At 41.6% G+C, this 22,869-nt stretch overlaps 1 protein-coding gene across 1 annotated transcript in view; it reads left to right on the top strand.

The window, feature by feature from the left end:
* The first annotated feature begins 6,875 nt into the window (after nucleotides 1-6,875).
* NEXMIF (neurite extension and migration factor) overlaps nucleotides 6,876-22,869 on the top strand; it is a 420,137-nt gene continuing 404,143 nt past the window's right edge. The window contains exon 1 of the mRNA XM_086966730.1: nucleotides 6,876-7,023. Coding sequence (XP_086822856.1) covers nucleotides 7,007-7,023 — 17 coding nt within the window. The 5' untranslated portion in view covers nucleotides 6,876-7,006. The remainder of the gene's footprint in view (nucleotides 7,024-22,869) is intronic.

Here is a 22,869-nt window from a genome sequence, read left to right as displayed (position 1 = left end):
GATCGATGTGGCCTTGGATATCGCTTCCACAGGATTTCGTCAACTGGCAGGAGCAGCGGTTTTGAGACGCCAGGGCTGGCTCAAAGCCACAGCATTCCGGCCTGATGTGCAAGCCAAAGTTCTAGACATGCCATTTGATGGAGAACTGCTCTTCGGTGAACATATCGATGATATGCTGCAAGGTATTAAGAAGGATACCGACACGGCGAAAGCCTTAGGCACCCTACAATACAAAACTAATTCCTTTCGAGGATCCAGAGGTAGAGGGCAGCAGAATCGAGGCAGCTATCAAGGTTACAAGTCCGCTTATAACTCTTCTCAGCAGTACAAGCCTCAATATCAGCAGCGACAGCAACAAGGACGAGCTTCCTACAACAAGTCGTCCTTTCGAGGGAAAGGAGGAAAGAAGGATAATTACAGACGCCAATGACTGCTTTCTCCAGCATGCCTGCACCTCTTCTCCACAATTCGCAGTTGGAGGAAAAATTACCAACTTCCTTCACAATTGGAAGCAAATTACAACAGATCGTTGGGTGCTGCAATTAGTTCGCTTCGGACACACTTTGGAGTTTGTGGAACATCCTCCTCCGAACCCACCATGTCCTATGCAGCACAAGAATCTACGCCTACTTCAACAAGAGCTCTCTCTAATGCTCCAGAAAAGAGCAGTGGAGAGAGTTCCTCGAGGTCAGAAGGGGAAAGGATTCTATTCCCGATTCTTCCTGGTCAGAAAAAAGGAGAAGAAGCAATGGAGACCAATACTGGATCTGAGAAACCTAAATGTATACCTCAAGAAGCAGTCCTTCCGTATGGTTACCCTCCAGGAGGTACTACATCTACTCAATCCAAAAGACTATATGGTATCCTTAGACCTCCAGGATGCCTATTTTCATGTCCTCATTCACAAGAGTCATCGACAATTTCTGAGGTTTGCAGTGGCAGGCAGGCACTACCAGTTCAGAGTTTTACCATTCGGCCTGAAGTCAGCTCCACGCATCTTCACGAAGTGTCTGTCACCAGTAGCGGCATACCTTCGCCAGCATCATCACCAAGTCTTTCCCTACCTAGACGACTGGCTCATCAAAGCTCCGACTCGGTCAGGCGTAGCCAAGTCCTCTTCGGCCTGCCTTCATCTATTCAAAAATCTGGGCCTAACACTCAACCAGGAAAAGTCAACTCTCCAACCGTCACAACGTCTCAATTTCCTGGGAGCAACGTTGGATACACAACAAGAGAAAGCCTTTCCTTCCAGAGAACGTCAGGTCAAGCTGAAGACCCTGGCTGTCCACATTCAGGCCAAACAGAGAGTCAAAGTTCGACTATTCAAATCATTGCTAGGAATGATGTCTTCCAACATTTTTCTCATTCCTCACTGTCGCCTACACATGCGGCCTCTACAGGAAGCCTTAACAAATCAGTGGATCCAATCTACAGGGTCTTTCGACGACTGGATCAGGATCACTCAGGTCATGAAGAAAGCTCTGAGATGGTGGCTTCTGGGCGACAACTTAAACAAGGGTCTCCCTTTTCTTCTCCCAGTCTCTCCTCATGTGATTACCACAGACGCTTCACTGGAAGGATGGGGGGCGTTCCTGCAGGAACTGCAAGTACACGGTCAATGGTCAGTGGCAGAAAAACAACTCCACATCAATCTGCTAGAGTTGAGAGCAGTGCGCCTGGCACTTCGAGCATTTCTGCCCCGAATCAGGAACTCCCCAGTGCTTGTGAGGACGGACAACACCACCACAATGCACTACCTGAACAAGCAGGGGGGTACTCGATCCAGGACGTTGTCTCGAGAATCTCAGCAAATTTGGATCTGGCTGGTACAACACGACATTTCTCTGCGGGCAGAGTATGTCCCAGGAGTAGACAACACCCTGGCAGACTCGCTAAGCAGGCAGCGTTCACTTTGCCACGAGTGGGAGCTCGACCAGCAGACGCTCGACTCGGTGTTCTCCCGTTGGGGCAAACCTCACCTGGATCTCTTTGCGACGGAAGTGAACGCGAAATGCCAACATTACGCAAGCTGGCTTCCCCAGAAAAGGTCCCTAGGGAATGCCTTTTCGATGACATGGTGCAACGTCTTTGCTTACGCTTTTCCACCGTTTCCCCTGATCCCCAGGGTTCTCCGGAAACTGAAAGCAGAGAGTTGTACCATAATCCTGATAGCCCCAGCGTGGCCGCGCCAACACTGGTATACGGAGCTACACCTTCTATCGCTGGAACCTCCAATTCTATTCAGGACATGCCCACATCTCCTCACAATGAACCAGGGACAAGTCCAGCATCCGGATCCAACATCTCTAAAATTATCAGCTTGGCTCCTGAGTTCAGAGAGTTCCAGGATTTAGATATTCCACAGGAATGCAGGGCCGTCTTAGCCCGGGCTCGGGCTGAAAGTACTAATAAGACGTATTCCCTCAAGTGGAAAAGATTCTGTTTGTGGTGTAGAGCTCAGAATTTGCATCCATTCACTTCTACTCCAGCACAAATTCTGCCCTACTTGCTCCACTTAGCCAATTCTGGACTGGCACATGCTTCAATAAAGGTCCACCTGGCGGCCATATCCAGGTTCAGACGATCTTCGTGTGGAGCTTCATTATGGACCAACAGACTAATCAAACAGTTTCTGAAGGGATTATTCAGATCTTTCCCTCCAGTTAGAGCGCCTCCACCTACATGGCAACTAAATGTGGTTCTAGCTCAACTAATGAAACACCCGTTTGAGCCAATCCACAGAGCAGATCTAAAATATTTGTCATGGAAAACAGCTCTTTTGCTGGCGCTCACGTCAGCAAGGAGAGTGAGTGAACTGCAGGCCTTTTCTGTGCAAGACCCCTTCATCCAGTTCAAGAACGACAGGGTCATTCTACGGACTAACCCTAAGTTTATACCGAAGGTTCCGTCCTCTTTCCATCTCAACGAACCTATTGTCCTACGATCTTTCTTCCCGAATCCATCATCTGCGGCTGAAAGATCTCTTCACTCATTGGACCTCAAACGATGTCTCAAATTTTACCTTCACAGGACGGAGCAATTTCGAAAGTCCAACCAATTGTTTGTTGCATTTAGCAGACCCAGGAAAGGCTTAGCCTTAACAAAACAGAGCATTTCCAGATGGATTTCAGCGGCCATCGCCTTCTGTCACCAACAGGCGGGCCACCCTCTGCCTTCAAAAGTACGAGCACACTCCACTAGAGCGGTTTCCACCTCCATGGCGCTCTTTGCTGGGGTATCCATTGTCGACATTTGCAGGGCGGCGACATGGAAGACACCACATACGTTCACGAAGCACTACTGCTTGGACTCTGAACTTATGAAGGATGCAGCAGTGGGACAGGCTGTCTTACGTCATCTATTTCATTAGTGGTGAGCCTTCTTCCTATCATCCCACCTTCCAGGTAATTTATCGCACATTTCTTATCAGGTTGTGAGTATCATGTAAACTGTGTAACAACTTATGATAAGATTGCTATGTCTTTACGAATGTATTATGCGAAATGTGCTCATTATTGCTTGCTATTCTGATTCAGGCATGTGAATCTATGAAAGATACCCATAATACTGGATAAGAAATGCGTTACTTACCTGTAACAGCAGTTATCCAGTATTGGTATCTTTCATAGATTCACATGCAACCCACCCACCTCCCCTGGAAGGGCTCACCTTCTCCCTCTCAGTAGCACTGTGCTTACGAAAATCTGAGGGACTAGGGCTCCTTCCAGGAAGGTGAGAAGGGTGATGGTAGCTGATTGGCTCCTGGCCAAAGTTTGGTCCTTTTTACATAAGGACCTAGATAGGCTACTAATGTGAGGCCTCTGGCCTAGTACTAAGTATATGTCTATGTGACATTACTATTGTTATTTACCGGGGACTCCTACCCCGACGACGGGGAATGATTCAGGCATGTGAATCTATGAAAGATACCAATACTGGATAACTGCTGTTACAGGTAAGTAACGCATTTCATTCTCACCTGGTGCCATCCCAGCGCAACTTGTTCATAGGTGTAGGTGCGGTACTGGATACAACTGTGTGTTGTGCGTTTCTTCCTCCTCAAAGGATTCGCGACATACAGGAGTTGATTCCTTTATTTTTTAATGGAGCGGTCATTCCAGTCCTGAAGGTCCTTCGCCTGCTCGGTCTGATGGCTTCCTGCATTCTGTTGGTCAACAATGCACGCTGGCACATGAGGGCACTCGAGTGGTGCCTCCGCAGGCAGTGGTATCAACACAATTGAGATCTTAGGGAGTCTGCGAGGATCTCCAGAGAAACTGCAGCGGATCTGACTTGGTGGGGAGTGGAAGGCAACCTGTCTCAAGGGAAGCCCTTTCATCTGCCTCCAGCTGTGGCCACAGTGATAATGGATGCATCCACTCTATGGTGGGGTGCTCATCTGGGGGATCTGGAGGTCAAGGGACTTTGGTCTCTAGAGTAAAGGTTGCTTCACATCAACCCTCTGGAATTGCGGGCGATACAACACTGCAATGGCACAGCGTCCCAGCCGAGCAACTAATGGGAGGCCCTTTTCTCTATGTAGGCTGCATGCAGCCTACATAGAGAAAAGTAAGAGTGCGCATGACTGCTATGGTCGGCCCCAACAGTGGGCAAGCCACTCCCCCCCTGCCCTTGAGCAATACCACCTGCCTGCCCACAAATAGGCACTCCAGGCACTTCTGCTTATTTGCAGTGTGAGAAGCAGAAACATAAAATGGAAGTTTTACCATTTTATGTTTCTGCTTCTTGCACTGCGAGAAAGCAGTGGGGCGATGCCCCCACACCACTATGGAGGAACCACCACTGTTTGAGAGGCCTGTGTCCATCTCATGGTTCTAGTGTTTTGCTCCGGGACTGGTGCTGCCATTCTATGTCTGAAGGGCTAAAGGGAGTCACAGTCCTTCCTGTGGACCCCTCCCAATCCCTCTTACTAGCCTGAAATACCTCCAGTGGACCACTGGCTACGTTTTACGAGGAACCGTGGACTGGAATCTCAGGAGCCAGGCAGCCAGCCTGAGGATTTGCGAACGTTGCTTACAAGTAGCAGTAATACCAGAACTAGATGGAATAGTATAGACTTTAATTCTTGCAGAACATGGACAGCTTGTCTAGACTCCCTGAACAATTGCTCAGCCTCAACTACTTCAGTGTTGAGGTTTTTTCCGGCAATGAACTGTTTTTGGAAGGGATTTTGAATCCATGGAGGCTATTGAAATAACACATCCAATGCACAAAGCCATATCTGTCTGGCACAGCATCCAAGCTTACGCAACTAAAGATTTCGAAACTTTAGAAAATAAAAGACCCCTTGACTTTAGCCTGAATGCTGTTGCACTGTTCCCTCTGTGCCCTGCTTCTCTTTTGTCCTCTACTCTTCCATGCTCCCTCTTTGACTCTGCCACTCACCTTCACTTCTGCTCCTTTTATGCCCTTTCTTGTCCCTTAGTATTGTCATATTTTTAGGTTAAGCCAGGACAGAACTAGTTTCCTACTTGCTTTTCCAGCTAAACGAGTGGTGCCTCCACAATATCTTTTTAACCAGACTTTGACCCTTGAGTTTCTCATGTTACTCATCATTATCCAGTGAATCATGATAATTCTTCATAGTTTAAGAGGAACAAACGTGTCTGCTTTTGGAGCCACTTGTTTGGTTCAGAGTTTGTAATTTACTACTGTACTTTTGCTTTATTAAAACATTTCAAAAAATCTAAAAAAATTAATTTAACTTTATTTTTGGTTATGCATCGAACATAAACATTCCCCCCCAATTGCGGCATCATACATGAACTGTTGCATACAGAACGATAACCTCATTTTGGCACATTAGGGACACAAATATCGCTGGGCAAAAATCGGACATTGGGACCACAAGAAGAACCAGACATTACAATCAGGACAGATCAACAGTGAACATGAGGTATCAGCCGAGTGCTAACGACAACCCAGATCTACCCGTCCCCATCACCCTCAAAAAATCCAACTTAAGTAATTTGGAGTTCAAATGCTATTTATGAAGAGTGTATTAATAAAAGTGTATTCTTTCAGCTCATAATGCCCAATTGTGTCCATCCCAGTGCTCATAAAGAAAGACAATATAAATGTTGTGTAAGTATGTGTGCATATACTTTGTTAGTATGAAGCAGTGTTTCTTAACCTGTGGTCTGAGGACTCCTGGGGTCCTCGATGCCTTACAAATGTAAATAATATTAAAATGAATATAATTACAATTAATAAAGTATTTACAAATAGGGCAGCAAATTTGGAAAGTTGAAAACATTTTCTACATTTAATTGTGAAATAAACAAAGTATTTAATGTTGAGCATTTGAGTTTTTTTTGGTGTATACTTGTTTTTGTGGTTTTGAGTACTACTTTGAAGCTCAAATCATAGAAATTGCTTAGATGAGGGGTCCCCAGCTCCCAATAATGTCTCATTATGGTCCCCGGATTCGAATTATGTTGCAGTGGGAATCTACCGAAGTCAAACGGTTAAGAACTACTGGTATGAAAGATTGAGTGGGTGCACTTACAGGAAAAGGTGGTATGTAGATTTTCAACAATAGAATAGCAGATGAGAATTCATTACAGAGTACGGGCCTGTAAAAGCAATTGTTTTAAAAACTGTAATAAAAAGATTAAACGCACAGTGTTAGAAAGTGTATTTTTTAGGAGTGGAAGATAAGTTTGCTTACAAAGGAAGGAACTTCTGCATTTATAGAATTCAGATGTTGGTCTACAGGGGGGCCCCTAGTGTGTTCTGTTGCTTGCAGTCTTTCCCATCATCATTTTTTCATGTTTATTCCCAATTTAAAGCCAGTATGTATTTGCTCATAAGCAATCGCCTTATGTTCTTTCATGGTTTTTACTGATTTACAGAGAAACTAAGGTTTCAGTTGCTGCTCTGCCTGCAGTGCTTCAAACAGTAATGGTCAAATAAATGCCTTCGGTCACAAGCAAGGAAGTGATCCCTCAGCAGCAAACCACCAGGTCACGAATATCAACAGAAAATGTTTGACGTGAAGACGTAAGTGTAAGGAGATTACTTATGCAAAATGTCATACTGATTAAAAGAGGAATATAGGATTATAAATGGAGACCTGTCTCCGTGGTGCTGTTCAGTGCGCCTGCGGTGCAATAAGGTTGTCTGCAGCTCTTTAAGAACTGGTATTTTAAATATCAGTTTATTTTATGAAAGTAGATTTGAAAGATCTTGAGGGAACTGAGGGGAAATATCATATAAGTATTCTTAAGTATGACAAAAAAGTTTTAAAGCTCTTAGGACTAAATGGAAAATCTATTTAGAAATCTGATGTCAACTGGAAATCAGACGTTTGGGACCGGTTTCTAAGGATCTGACCTTTAAATTAAGTTGCTTAGAAAGTTAACTTATGTTCAGTTTTTTAGAAATGTCTAAATCAATTATTTTTGCCACAAAATGCTATCTTTTCCAATAGCGTTCTTGTGCTTTTTTTAAAGCACTTACCTAAAATTGCTCTCAGTAATGCTCACATCCAGCTGTTAACTGTGAATGTTTCTATTACCTACCATTTTCTGTTCTCTTATCAACAGCCAGACTAGTTTTGAATTTCTACAGCAGGTTGTGTTCCTGCTGAGCAGGCAGGGCTATTTTCTTGATCTAGTACCTCAGAATGTAGGGACTACTTCTATCTTCTGACTTTTTGCCAACAAATGTCTTTAATAATTAATTATTAAGAAGCAGCTGTGCATTCCATTGATTACTCAAAATGAGGTATCCACGTAGGCTTGGGACAGGCATGAAAGCTGATGTAAAGATCTAAGTGAAAGTAGAGCACAAATATTTACGATCTATATTGATATGTAACCTTGAGGTTAAGAGCTCATTATTACATCTGTTTTCATTAATGGTATAATTGATAATAAAAATGTACTTAATGCACTCTGAATTGAGCATTCCCTAGGTGTTGCTCACACACGTCACTATTATTCCTGTTAATGGTGCCCATTTCATTGGATTGAGGAAGATAAGCCTGTCATGCCTTTTCTCAAACCCACAAAAGTTGTCACTTTTTATTTATTTCTGTGGCTAAGTTTGCTTCTGGTTACATAAGTGAGATTTTGTGTTAAATTACAGTCTTCACTCTATCCTGGAAAACCAGACTGAGATGAAGTTAACTTTTTTATGAATTCCTTGGATAAGTTGCATCCAGTTTGTTCTCTACACATTTTATATTCACTAAATGTAAAAGACTTATGGGTCAGCAGACGTTTAGGGAGACTATTTTCACATTGTTGGTTAAAACCTGAACATGGTGAAATTTACTGTTAGTCTGATCAAGTTTGTCTCACCCACAATTCATTTTAGATGGGACATATTTAGGTATAAACAGGGAACTACAGTAGTGTGGTCCTTTTAGAACCAAGCAGCTTCTCTAACATCTTAAGTTCAGCAGTAGATAAAAAATGTTCTAAACAATTACTATTTTCTAACAAATCACTCTGATTCTTTGTCTGCGCTCTTTCCGTTACTTATAGTAGAAGAGAGAATCAGAGGAATGCTTTCCTTGTAGAGCCAAGGATCTCATCTAGCATCCTAAGGTTCAGAGGATCATCGAAAATGTTTTTGCCCCAAGGAGCATCGTACTAAAATCTTTGATATTTTGTCCAAAATCTTTCTGTGATTGATACTTTAATCTAATTATTGAATAGTGCTGCCCTCAGGGTACTTTCACTTCTATCACAGCAAAACATATGATCCCATTTGAAACCTAGCACTAATTATGATTTCGTTTGTGGACAGTGTATACTTGGTAGATATCAACTAGAGCAAAAGTGGTTGTATCTTCATTGGCGTGCTAATTAACAACTCTCAAATTATGACTGATGGCTCCCAGGTCAGGTGTCTCTCTGAGTTGAAGGCACTTTAGGAAGGTAAGTGTGATTAGAGTGAGCAGTGTGTGTTAGAAGATGTAGCAAGGGGAGTTTGTTCAACTACACTATGCATGACTAGAAATGGGATCAAAAGCCATCAGCAACACTAGCTAAAAGACTGTAAGTGGGTGAAATGGAGACATAGACAACTTACCTTTGTTGCATTCAGAGGGCACACATCTTTCATGAGCAAGGAGCCATAAGCACTTAAAAGAAATAATGTATGTGCACAGTGCAAATGATTTGAAGATTGGGGCGGGGGGGGGCAGCTTTTTTATTTTATTTTTTGTTTTTAGAGTTCAGGACATAAATGGGCAAGCTCCAATCTAGTATCACAAAATAGTTATTTGTCCTGTGGGTATTATCCACTGTTGACTCATTGAAAAAGATTTGAGTTGTGAGAAGAGCAGGTGTTTTAATGAAAGGTACATTAGCCAGACTTACCATATGTTTTAACGTCCCTTGAGACATCATGTTCTAGGTTTCCTTTGGTATGCCCTTGTAATTTAATACTTTGGTCTCTTGAAGTCAGCTGATGTATTGGGCTTATGAATGAATACCCAGAAGTAGAACATAGTATCTGCAGTGATGTGGAACCATCTGGTGAGCTTCGCAGGGACCTTGCATTTCCTCTGCTCTAGGTGGACCTGTACTAACAAGTACTCCCTTTTCCATTCTTCTTTAATCATCATGTCCACTTTTCACCACATACTGAATTCAAGGGTGGAGCGTATGTCATGAATAGAACAAGGAAGGCAACCCCTAATGATTTAAGGTCTGGGACGAGGGGAAATCAGAACCGGAATGCAAAAAACAATATATTACTTGACCTGCTTTTCTTATTTCTTCTAATATGCCTACAAAGTGCATAGTGCCTGACCAAGAAAACTCTACACAACATGCATACTTGTTAGGTAAAAATAAATCTATATATTTTCCGTTATTATATTTTCTTTTTCTGTTACTTATCACCAATAAATGTATTCATTACCTGTCCACTGTAATTTCAAATCATTTAACATATATTTTTTATACACAGCTTTATTTGGACACATTATAATAAATTCCTATACATCTGAAATTCTTTACTCCCCATCCTACAATCCACTCACTCATACATCATTCTAAAAACACTTATCAAGCCATCCATACAAACCAAGACCAGACCCAGCCACCCTACACATACCCAGAAAGAAATCCAACGGGAAAAGGTGTTCAGTTTCATCTGTTGTGGTGTTGTGAGCTAGGTTCACTTCTAAAAACTGTCGACACAGGTTTTGGTGTGGAAATTATTTTCATCCAAAAACCCGATTCTGGATCACACAAAAATGCAACTACTTCAATGGGTAGCCAAGTGGAGGATAGTACCATTATCCAGATCTGTCTGGATCAGATACCAACGTTTGTACACACTTTACTAGTTCTTTATATACTCCTCGAGTCTGATAGGGCATTACTCAAAGTCAGAATTTTTTTCTACGGTATTTATACTCTCTTCTCCTATTGCTAGAATCACGCCCTAACATCAGGTCGTGACTAAACTGAGTTCTGCATTGAAAAGCAGGACATCCACAAAATAGTCCATCTGTGATGCATAATTCGTAGGCTCCTGGTGTATCTGAAGGATTTGAGTACTTACGAATTATTGTGTAGCGTTTTCTTAATCAGAACACCAAGCACCTTATAGGCATAACTGAAGAAATAGGAGGTGAAGTGGGATATTGTTTTTTTGCATTTCGGAGCTTATGTCATGGAAACAAGTTGGCACTCGATGCCATGGATGTATTTCGTAAAGCCTTTCTGAAGCGCTTCAGTGCCCCACAAAGGGGATAGTAAGTGCTACAAAAATGTTGCAGTGCAATAGTAAAAAAAAGCACTTTAAGCATCATTTAGATTTAATTACGCTCGTTTTTGGCATTGTCCATTTTTCTGAAGAGCAGGCAGTCGGATGAGAGGAACGTTTAAAAAGGAGCAGAATAAGTACTGACAATTGTAGCCGGTTCTCAAGATTAGACCTCAAAAGTAGCTTAAATCTGGGGTTCCTTTCCTGCAATTCAGCGAATCTGTCCTTTGCAGCATGCATGGAGGTGTAGGCTGGCTCCTACCTTAATAGCTCCTGAGGTGAAGGACAGGCAGCCAGTCACAAGCAGTATAATAGGTTAGCATGGGAGAGACAGACATGACTGCCAGGTGCAGTAGGATGAAGGTGGACAGTGTTGAGAATTGTTTAAATCAGGAGTGATAGCATTTTTTTCAGAATACCAAAAAATACTATTGTCAAACCTACGAGGCTCCCTTAAAAAACATGGATCTTGCATCCCGACGCGGCAGGGTCTTGAGCTCAAATGTCCACGGACTTGATAATTCTCGCTTCGGTGCCTGCTCTAATCATGGGTTCTCACTCTTCAACTCTGGGCATTAAGCTTGCTTAATCTCCACAACGGCCCCCCGCGGCGGGATGCCTGGCTTTCACCTTGGGGATGCCCTGTAGGGGCTATCTCACAGGGAAAAGCCAGGACGGGTTCCCAAGGCAAGCGCCGAGATACCCTTCGGGTGATCGAGCGCTATATAAGAACATACATACATACATACATACATTCATAAATCACCACCTAGGGAAAATACTGTGAGTATGCAAAGCACTATTGCTATTTTCTCTGAATTGACATGGCTTTGTAAAAGGAAGGTATTGCTGTGATCGAAATGGTGAGCCATGCAGATGCAAATGCCTTGAGAAACAGGAGTTTTAATTCACACCAGCAAAGCTCAGAACGCTGCATCTGTGGCCTGAACAACTCAACTATCAAGGAACAGATGGTGATTCGAAGACCAACAAAGGCAAGCGCTATTGACTTGCAATAATTGTACTTAAGCATGTGCCACACATTGTGATTACAACACATTTTCCCTAAACTAAATAAAATACAAAAACAAATACATCTGAAACTTCAACCAAGTGAATCCATAGTTTACTAATCTAAAACATAATCCCAAACCTCACAAAACTACCAGGTTGCATCCAAACAACTCAAAGACCTCCACTTGCTTCCTACCCACAAACACTCCCTTTTCAGACTTGTCTCACTCACCTCTCTAATCACTATGCAACCAGGCCCAGCATACCTCCAAAGCCACAGCCATTTTCACTCCCCTGCCAGACATTCACTCCCTCCGCTCAGCCAGCCTCCTCCTCGCTCACTTTCCGGCATCTGCCGAGCTAGAGCCGATTTCAAGCTTTCTCCTACCCCACCCCAAAAGCCTGGACAAACTCCCCTACCACATTTGAACCTCAGCTCAAACTATGATTGCAGGAGAATTCTGAAAACCTGCCTCTTCTTATAGTCTCCCGGACAGGCAAGCAGTGTTAGCAGTGGCACAAACAGGCTCAGATTCACAACTGACTGCACAGACAGGCATACCTTCTCTTCTATCCTTACCACTTAGAGCCTTCAAAAATGCAATGGATCTTTCTGTATTCTTAGCTATGTCTAAGACTTAGTTATGTAAGGGATTAGGGCAACCCAGCAGTCTCTCCTAGATTTTTTTAATAGAAGCAACCAAAAACAAAATGGTAAAAGTGTGCTTCAATTCAAAGCTTGCTGCCAGTAGGTGAAGTGCCGCGATGTACTCCATCACTGTTTCATGCTTAGGGGTGAAGAGCTTGTGTCTCTGGAACATGCCGGGTTCTTCTTGTAAATTGTTTTTCAAGGCTTGCTAAAGCCTCTTTATACTCATTCCAAATATCAGTTTGGTTTTGTGGCGATTCGATTTTGGGTGAATTGTCAAATACCAGTTGACCACCATCTCCTGGATTGGTGGTTCTTAACCTTTCGGCTTATGGATACCCCAGTGAATCACTACCGATAGCGGGGGACATCTGTCTAAGCAATATTTATGATTTGAACCTGAAAACAATACACCACAATACAGAAACAAATATAGATCGAACACATAAATTATGAAAACATTTATTTAATTCTCTAAAAAATACTAAAATCGGAATTTTAATGAGAAAGTTGGAGCTTTTTAATATTTACTTTTATTTGTAAAAGACATAGCAATATGCTAGACTCTCAAACATCGTTTTATCTTTTATGCTCTTAACACATGTTCTGTTTTTGTTGGCACATACCAGTGCTTTAGTTCTAGCCACCAATCCGCCACACTCTTTTTTATGTACTTGGCTGCTCCCACACTCAATTTGTAAACTCTAGTTTCACATTCCTTTATATTTACAGAGCGTTTTAAAATTTTCGATGTAACATTTTTTTATGTACATATACTTCATTATGTTGCTAAATATACTCAGTTTTCTGAACAATCACGATTCCCTGAGTTGGTGTTTCCGATCTCGCAGGATTTGTGGACTCCAGGTGAAGAGCCACTGTCCTATATCAATAAATAAGAAAGCCTTTTTTCTTTGGGTGAAACTCTCATGATTGCATGCAGATACTTCTCCAAACTTCTTAGTTGACAACAAACATGGTCGGTCTCACGGCTGACTGGATCCAGTGGGATGCATTGAAAACACGCTTGGTTGACTGCGCCATATATTAGAAACATGGACTTGTGCATTTAAAATAGCTGCACCTTGCACACATGTAGTATATTGACACTGATGGCCTCAACACAGCACCTAGAGTGAGCTCTTTAGTCCACAGCAGTTGCTTTCCAACTTAGAGCATGCATCAGCGGTGACGTAGACCTAGTCTCACCATTGCATAGTGTTAAATTGGGCTATAAACTGCCAAGCATTGCAGCTGGTTTGGTCGTTGTAGAGCTGATAATGGTCTATGTCAACGAATTCCTTGGAAGAGTAGGATATTGTGCAAAGAGAGCCAATCCTCGGAGACCAGGTGAAGGTTGAGTGAAACTCACATCTTCATCATCAATATGTTTTGATAAAATGGTGAGCCGCACTGACACACAGGCCGAGCTCAAGAGAGGACACTGCATCGCTGTGGTTCTGAACCGCTGCAGTTCAAAGGCTAACAAACTGGCGTGCAGTGTACAAAAGCATGTACCATCAACCGCGATATACGTCAAGATGTGTTAGTGTGTTTAATTTTTTATGTTTCTTGAAAATGACAAATTCCCAGAAAGCTAATGGCCTTAAGTTGGCTGAAAGTTACTCTCCCATACAGGCTCTGTGAAAAAGGTGTATTCCACGTAATAATTTGAGTTTTTCTGTTTTGTTCTGAGCCTTCAGCTATAACACCATTTTCTCATAGCAATGTAAGCTGTAATGAGACAGAAATTAAATAGCTCCAACTCGAAATAGTGTGTAAACCTACTTTAAGCCTCTTAATTCAAATCACCCACATGTAGGGTAGTGTAAAGAGAGCTGCATGTCAGAAGAAATCTTCGAGAATGTGTTCTTTTTTCTCGTAACATGTCCAGTTGCCATACCAACGTAAATGCCATCTAAATATGTAATATCCCTATACACGAACTAGGGTTGCGATATTTAAGTGAATTTATCTTTCAACCTTGAAGTTATTATATTTAATAAATATTAGACAGTGATTATTGGTTGAGCCAAATAATAAGTAAAGACTTTCTTTTCTTCTGATACCTATTTTTTCAGAGGTAAAAGCGAAACTGACTACAAATGTTATTCTTTTTTTAACTTGAAGCCTGGTGATAGAAAGAAAAGAAGTGCAGGTGCTGTGGAAATAAAATATATTGCGCATGCCTCCTAAGAAAGCAAGATGTACTGAATACACAACAAAACCCGGACTAAACGTTTGTTCATACTATACATAAGTGCATACATCCTTTAACTGTATCTCATGAAGTCGAACTAGATCAGTTGGAATGGGTAGACGGCAGTACGGCCAATTGGCCCTGGGTGGTTGGCAACGGCGTAAAAGCTGAGAGATGGAATGTATACATTATCTGCTGCTCGAGAAAAGCCGACATTGTGCTAAGTTGTTATACTTCAACAAATACTATGATGCATGTACTGTATACTGGGACCATAAAGTTAAAATAATAATTAAAAAAAATATATATATATATATAGCTTCTTGCTCGAACTTACAATTCGTTTGTAGAAAAAAAACGAGCGTGGACCCAAAGTATTGTGCAGTCAATATCCTTTATACAGCCACTTCTGCCACTACGCGTTTCGGGCGCTCCCACCCTTGATCATATATATATATATATATATATATATATATATATATATATATATATATATATATATATATATATATATATATATATATATATATATATATATATATATTCACTGAAAAAACCATAGGTTTGAGACCAGTTATAGTTAGCTGGAAATTTTACTGACATAAAACCATTGAAATTCCCACGTTATAGTTAGTTGGACTCACTATAACTTGCGCGCCTGCAATGCACTGCTGATGACGTCAAATATTACATCACTCATGACATGGTCAGTGACATCACTCATGACATCACTGATGACACCATCCAGTGAATGTGTGTCTTTCTGAAAAATAAATATGTTTTATATATGTATATGTAAAGGTCGATGGAAGAATAAATGTTTAAATAAGTGTCTTAATGGATGGTTTTTTTTTTTTTTAAATTGATTGGTTAACTGGCTTATTAAGTGTATCTTAGTGAATACATATATTAGCGAGTATTGTTTAAATATTTAAATGTTTGTATCAGTGTTTCACTTTGTGTATAAGTGGCTGCATGGGTTGGTGAGTAGCTACATGTGTGTGTGATACAGAGATCTATATCCGTAACAACAAAGTAGAAACAACATTACACAGGAAAAAAACTGCTACTAATTCTACTCTACATTTTGACAGTTTCCATAAACCATCTTTAAAGGAAAACATACCATATGAGGAATTCCTCAGATTGAGGAGAATATGCTCAGAGGAGAGTGAATGGGTGAAAACCAGTAAAACTATGGCCCAAAGATTCAAAAACAGAGGATACCACAAAAACATCATAATGAAAGGATGGCAAAGAGCAAACAAGAAAAATCGGAAGGATGCTTTAACCCAAAAAGGAAATAAGAAATACCACGGAGGATTCATAATCGGAGGAAAGAAAAGTAAGAATGATCCTAGACTACACCAGGGAATCCAAACAGATCATAAACATTCTAAGGAAAAACTGGAAATTGTTACATCTAGACCAAATACCTGGAAAAATAATGGAAAACCATCCCCTGGTCACGTTCAGGAGAGCAAGGAATCTAAGAGATAGACTAATTCAGAGTCACCATCAAGACTATACAAAAAAGAAAAAAGGAATCCAATGGCTTAACACCAAAGGATTTATAAAATGTCAACATTGCTAGGTTTGCCGAATCGCAGTAAACAGAAAAGAAGTTATGTTACCCAATAAAAAGATGTGGCAGATAAAACAATTAATTGACTGCATGAGCACACATGTGATATATGTAATTGAGTGCCCATGCTCGCTTAAATACATTGGAAGCACAAAAAATTAATTCAAAAAGCGCATCCTAGAGCACATCATTGCGACGACTAACAAAGACAGGAGTAATGCAGTCGCTAAACATATGGAGGTGGCGCATAACAGCGACTGGAAACTTTTGAAAGCATATGCACTCGAGTGTATATTGCCACATGAAAGGGGTGGAGATCAGGAACGACAATTGAGATGTAGAGAATCAAGACAAATCCTGAATTTCCGAACAAGGACCCTTTGGGGATTAAATCAGAGTGAAGAACTTTATGTACATTTATAAGTCGTCTAAGGAGGGTTGTGTCTGAGAACAGATGGTCCTTTGGAACAGAAAAAGAGACAATAGTAGAAATAGAAAACAAAGAAATGTTAAATGTAGACACAATGATAAACTGTTTTATGATGTTATGTTGGACACAGTGAATTCGTGTGGAATGGGTGGCTACATATACATAGCGATTGATGCAGTAACATAACCCAAAAGAATGTAAATCGAATTACGATTACCAAAGTGGTTAAGATATGTTACAGAAGGTCGTATAAGTGAAAACACAGCCGCCACAAAAGGGCTTGTAAATTTTCATAGCAGTAATTTATGCCCACCAGAGGGCTCTAATATGAGAATGTCGCTCCTTTTATGTAAGCCTTGTAATGTTGCTCAATACGGTCGAATAGCAAAATGTTTGCCCACTGGAGAGCTATATTGTCTCTTGCAAATAATTGATTGACGCAAATGATGTATAATTTGCATAAATATGTCGAAATAGCGTATTCAAAATGAGGGCATAAGATATGCGAGGCAATATCGCAGAAACATAATTACCGCCTGCCACACCAGTTACTTTGTGTCTAGAAACATACATACACATAAAAAACACAAATCTGTGAATTTTGACAAAAAACTACATTTCCCATCTAACTTCCTGTAATTCAACAGGAAGTGAGATCAGAAGTTCTGGCGGGTCCTTCGAAATATAGGAGGAGTATGAACACTATCACACTGACCGTGATCAAGCAACTGCTGGTTGCGAAACGCGTAGGTTTGTACTTTGCGATGCTGGAGTATTGACAACGAAATAAAGGATTGGGAAAAGGAACCTTTTGTGAGTGCTGACTTATTCTCTTTGAAGAAGGGAGTTGTGGAATATATATATATATATATATATATATATATATATATATTCACTGAAAAAAACATAGGTTTGACACCAGTTATAGTTAGCTGGAAATTTTACTGACATAAAACCATTGAAAGACCCACGTTATAGTTAGTTGGACTCACTATAACTTGTGCGCCTGCAATGCTCTGCTGATGACGTCACGTATTACATCACTCATGACATGGTCAGTGACATCACTCATGACATCACTGATACTGTAATTTTCCTTAAATTTGCCTCGCTGCGCTTCGCTCCTTCCCTGAAAGTTTGGGGGGGATTCGTCAAGAGATAAAAGAGGGGTCCCAAAACGTGTTTTCCCCATGTTAATTTCCATAGGGCGGTTGGACTCACTTTTAGCTCGAATGGCTGAATGGATTTTCACAAAACTTGGCAAAATTGTAGGGACTGGTAGCCTGATGTGCCTTTGCTATGTCTCAAGATATGTGCTCCAGTGGATTTTGAGTAATTTAGGTTCCAAAAAATATATATATCTATAAACGCGCCCCGGTACGCGCACCGGGGCGCGCTCCAGCGCGCTACGCGAGTTCGCGAGCGGAAAGCAGATTGGCTCTCAGGGTGTCTGTCAACATTCCAAACAGTCCGGAGCGGCCGCCATCTTGTGTCTCGGTAGGATCGAGACACAAGAGTTGGCAAAAACAAAGGAGGAAATGACCAAAAGGGGGCAGGGTAGACCCCCCCTGACCCCCTAGGTTTGATGTGGGGCCACAATTATTTTTTTTTTTTCGATTTGCGCGGGGGGAGCGCCCGGTACGCACACCGCGGAGCGTACCGGGGAGCGTACCATGGGGAAAAAAGAATGACAGTTTTTAAAAAATGTAGAATTTTTTTATAAATTGGAGGTAGTTCTAAAAAGAACTGTTTTTTTTATTCTTTTTGTTGTTTTATATTTTTTTTATTGTTTTTTGGAACATTTTTTACTTATTTTTATGTTTGCTGGTTGCTGTGTTTGTCTCAATAAACTGATTCAAACGGCCCCCGCGAGTGCTTTATTCCTGTGGATTACTGTCTACTTTGGAGTTGGGAGCGTCAATTGATTAGCGAGTGCACCCTCGCTTGTCAGCACCCGCCTGGGAGTGCCACGCACTGGTGTGTGGAGAGCGGCAATATATATATATATATATATATATATATATATATATATATATATATATATATATATATATTTTGTGCATGTCTTATGGCATGGCCTATACAACAAAGAATTCAACCTCCCTCGCGCCATGTTTGTAAAGGGGATGGGTAATTTCTGAGCCACTAAGCATCCTATCTTCATCGATGTGGAACTAAGGGTGTTTACCTAACCTTCCCAGGACTGTTAGTTACTAAAGGTTCTATCATGATTCACAAATAGCAAGTTTTTAAAAGTCTCCAAAATACAATTGTATGTTACTTATTTATTTAGACGCCCTTTATTGCTCTAGTTGCTGCTCATTGTTTCGTAAATGATATTTGTATTGGTCTTATTCGAAATAGCAATTGGTATGTCTTTGCTGCGTACTGTGAGTTGGCTTGACGGCAGTGCTTTGCAGTAGCTGTTTCATGTGCTTGTAGCGTTCCCTAGAGCACTTGAGTTGTTCTTGCTTTCTTGAATGTGATGCCAGCTGTGTTCTGTGGGCAGTGTATCAGGATACAGGAGAGGCTAAGTAAAGAGGAGGAATTAGTTTTTACTCATACACTTTGTCATTCCTAAACTCTTTCTGGCACACGGATTGCTGGGTCAGGACTAGTCTTTGGATGGCAATGTTCTCTGAAAAAAACCTGCAGCTCTACCCGTTTTGGAACTTTGTACCTAACTATGTCAACACTCCAAACCCGCTTGATGTTTCTCCTTTTCTCAAGTCCATTGACCTCACCCTTGTGGGTTTTTGTGTCACTTTGCTTAAAGATGGGATTACCTCCCCATTACCCTCCATGTTCTTGTCCTTGTATCATTGAGGTGGGCCTTTTACAAAACAAGCACTTCAATTCATGCAAAATGTAAAGATAATTCAGTTTCCTAGAAGCGGACCATGAAAAAGTCCCCACCCCTCCATATCTTTTGTCTGTTTCTATAAGACGGTACCGGACGAGGGTCATTTAATTTTGCTATGTTTTGTGTGCATGCTGGCGTAGCCAGCATTGCTATGCATTCGCTCTGACGTGGTCTGTACTTTGTCTTTAGTGGTACTCCTATGGATCCCTGCAGGCCTTGGTTTGCAGCATCATATCCTATGCCTGTCTGTCTTCCATATTCCAGAAGTGGACATTTCAATAGCATCCAGCTCTGCATTGTGCTTCCAGCTTTATTTACGGGTGCGACCTTCCTTACATCTGAAACAGAAGATTGTGGTTTTTCCATAATGTTTCCTTGTTTGGATGAAGATGCTGATCATTGTCACAGCCCTTTCACTGCCTTTTGATGTATAAATGCATCTAAAAATACACATAATACTTGGCAGTGAAAGGGTTAATCACCTGAATGTAAGGGTCAGTGGTATTGTATCTGCCAAGCATGACCACCTACCTTCACTACAATGACTTGTTTGTGAACTTTAATGTGCCAAAAATGTGTGGAAATGTGTCCCTCGTACAAGGAATATTTGTATCAAGATGTTTATCGTGTTGGCCTAGGACAAGGCAGAGCTTGTCCTTCTTAGCCTGGTGCAGCGGAGGTCTGCTAGGGGAAAGTCCAATTCTTGGGCTAAGGCTTTGGTGCATCTTTCTCTGTGGTCTACATTAGCGCTATAAGGGAGGAACCCTCCATGTTTGTCCTCTAGCTGGATAGGAGTGATGGGAGTGACACTGAATTTCAGACCCAGGTTGCTCTCTTCAGTGCATTATGATCGAGCTGCCTTTTCATTCCAGGGTGACATTAACCAAGTTGAGGTTGCAATTTGCTTTGTACTCGACTAGGGAATGAGTTCAGTCATGCCTCTCAGCCCTGCATCAGCAATGGCTATTATACAAGATGGATTTGCAGCTATGTCTCCTTTTCCGGTTTCTCCCTGACCAGGGGAAGGGCGTGATGGATTAGAGAGCAATTTAATTGATTCTACATTGGCAAAGTAGGACTTGTTTTAAGAGATAGGGTCAGTGGTGTAACAGAAGTTAGGGGTCCCCCTGCAAAGTACATGGAGACCCCCGCCCCACCCCCGGACTCACTCAGGAGCTCTCAGGCCAGGGTACTGTGCTGAGGGAGCCCCCTGGAGCTTAGGGCCCCCCGCACTGCAGGGGCTTTTGTTACGCCCCTGGGTAGGCTCAGTTCAACAATGCAAGTGCAGAGACTAGGGAGAAGTAATTGGTTCGAAATCAAAGTATAAGAAACTAGGCCTAATTTACTTGAAGACAGTCTGAATTCTTTTAGTTGGATATTTGTTGTTTCATTTTCATTTCATAAAGCTTTATTCGGAGCATAGAAAACATGTCCATAAAAGCACACACAGTTATAAATACAGAACATTTGATCGATTTAAAAAAGAAACACAAAATACATTATTATCCAGAAGGGGATGGAATAAATAATTAAAATAATTAAAAATGCATACTTTTCCTAGCACCGATTGCCTTAAGCAGGAAAGTAGCCGTAAAAAAGCAGATGTCCGGGTGGTGCAGATTAAAAAGCAGTTTCATGGAGTCATTAATTGTTCTTACTCCAAATCTTTTCAGCATAGGCTTTAGGAAAATTTTCCGTAGTTCACCATACAATTGACACAATAAAAGAAAGTGCATAGTGCTTTGCTCAGCATCATTATTACAAGCACAGGGTCCGGATGTGCGCATTTTTACATTGGGACACGCTACCAGATAATGTACTGTTCCCATCCTCATCCTGGTCAGCACAAACTGATGCGAGACTCTGGTCACCTGTGTCAGGTACGGTTGGAGTCCAATAAAGTCATACATACTGTTATACAGCATACAAGTAGAGAGATTTGATTCCTCCAAAGCACGCCTCTCTGCACAATAGTTCAAGAAAGTGACTTTCAAATTAGACTTGGAAATGTCAGAGGCACAATATAGATCATTGGACATATTAAACCCAAAAACCTTCTGAAAACTATCAATAATATATTTGATCCAAGGGATCTTTAAATGCTGATCCAAAGAAAAGGCAATCATCGATGATGGCTCTGTTCAGGGAGGTACCATCATTCAGCCATACCGAGCGCCACAATAATAGGGGTCTTAACATAATCATGTCATTCAAAAATTGAATCCCCATTTCGTTATGAACCAAGTTGTTGGAGGTAGATTTGGGTAAACACAGGAGCCTTTTCAGAAAATTATTCTCCTCTACCTGCAGACTCCCGGCTGGTGATACACCCCATACTCCAGCCCCATAGAGGGCCGCAGAAAGACATCTGGATTGAAAAATATTTAACATGTCTTTAATACGCCTATTCCCCAACTTCTTAGCGAATACAAATACCCCATTAGCACTCCTCGTCATCTTTGTTTTAATGGCTTTATGTTCTGTATCCCAGCAGCCGTTTTTAGAGAATGTAATACCCAAGTAGCAAAAGTTATTAACTTTTTGGACCGGTTCACCTTCTATGGAATAATGGGAATTAAATTTCGTTTTAGATCGTCCTGACCCACACTCCATACCATAAGTTTTAGTCCTATTAATCACCAGCTTCCTACTTTTGATGAACTGTACAAACCTGTCCATCAAACGTTGAAGACCTAATGGGGTCCTGGACAGCAGCACGGCGTCATCCGCATAGAGTAACACAGGAATGTTAAGGTTGTTAGCTCTCGGGACGTCTGCCGCAACTGTCTGTAGAACAGAATCCACCTCATTAATGAAGAGTGTGAAGAGCAGGGGTGCTAAAACAGACCCCTGCCTTATTCCCCTTCCGATCCTGAACTTGCTCGTACACTCCCCATTAGGTCCATACCGAACACTGGTGCATAATTTTTCGTACCTGCGGGCCAAGAAGTAGACTATACCTTTGGGAGCTCCCATTTCAATCAGTTTGGCCCAGAGTATAGCGTGGTCTACCATATCAAAAGCGCTGCTTAGGTCAGCGAAACATAAATAAATAGACCCTTTTTTGGCCTGGGTATATTTCCCTACCAAAAGTTCTAAATTCAAGCATTGCTCTATGGTGCCACGGCCCTTCCTGAACCCAAACTGACTGTTGGTTAAAATCCCGTTGGTCTCTGCCCATTCCTCTAATCTGACTAAAAGGACCCGGCTCATAACTTTTACGGATGAATCCAGTAAGGATATTGGCCGGTAATTTTTTGCATCACCCCGGTCACCTTTCTTGAAGATGGGAACAATTATTGATTCTGCCCATGTTGACGGTATCTCACAACTAACTGCTGCATTAAAAATCTTAACGAACAATGGGCCCCATATC

The sequence above is a fragment of the Lissotriton vulgaris genome, chromosome 4_1, assembly GCF_964263255.1.
Source record: "Lissotriton vulgaris chromosome 4_1, aLisVul1.2, whole genome shotgun sequence".
In the NCBI taxonomy this organism is placed as follows: domain Eukaryota; kingdom Metazoa; phylum Chordata; class Amphibia; order Caudata; family Salamandridae; genus Lissotriton; species Lissotriton vulgaris.
The sequence above is the reverse complement of the archived record's forward strand: the minus strand, read 5'-3'. Positions and strand labels throughout refer to the sequence as shown.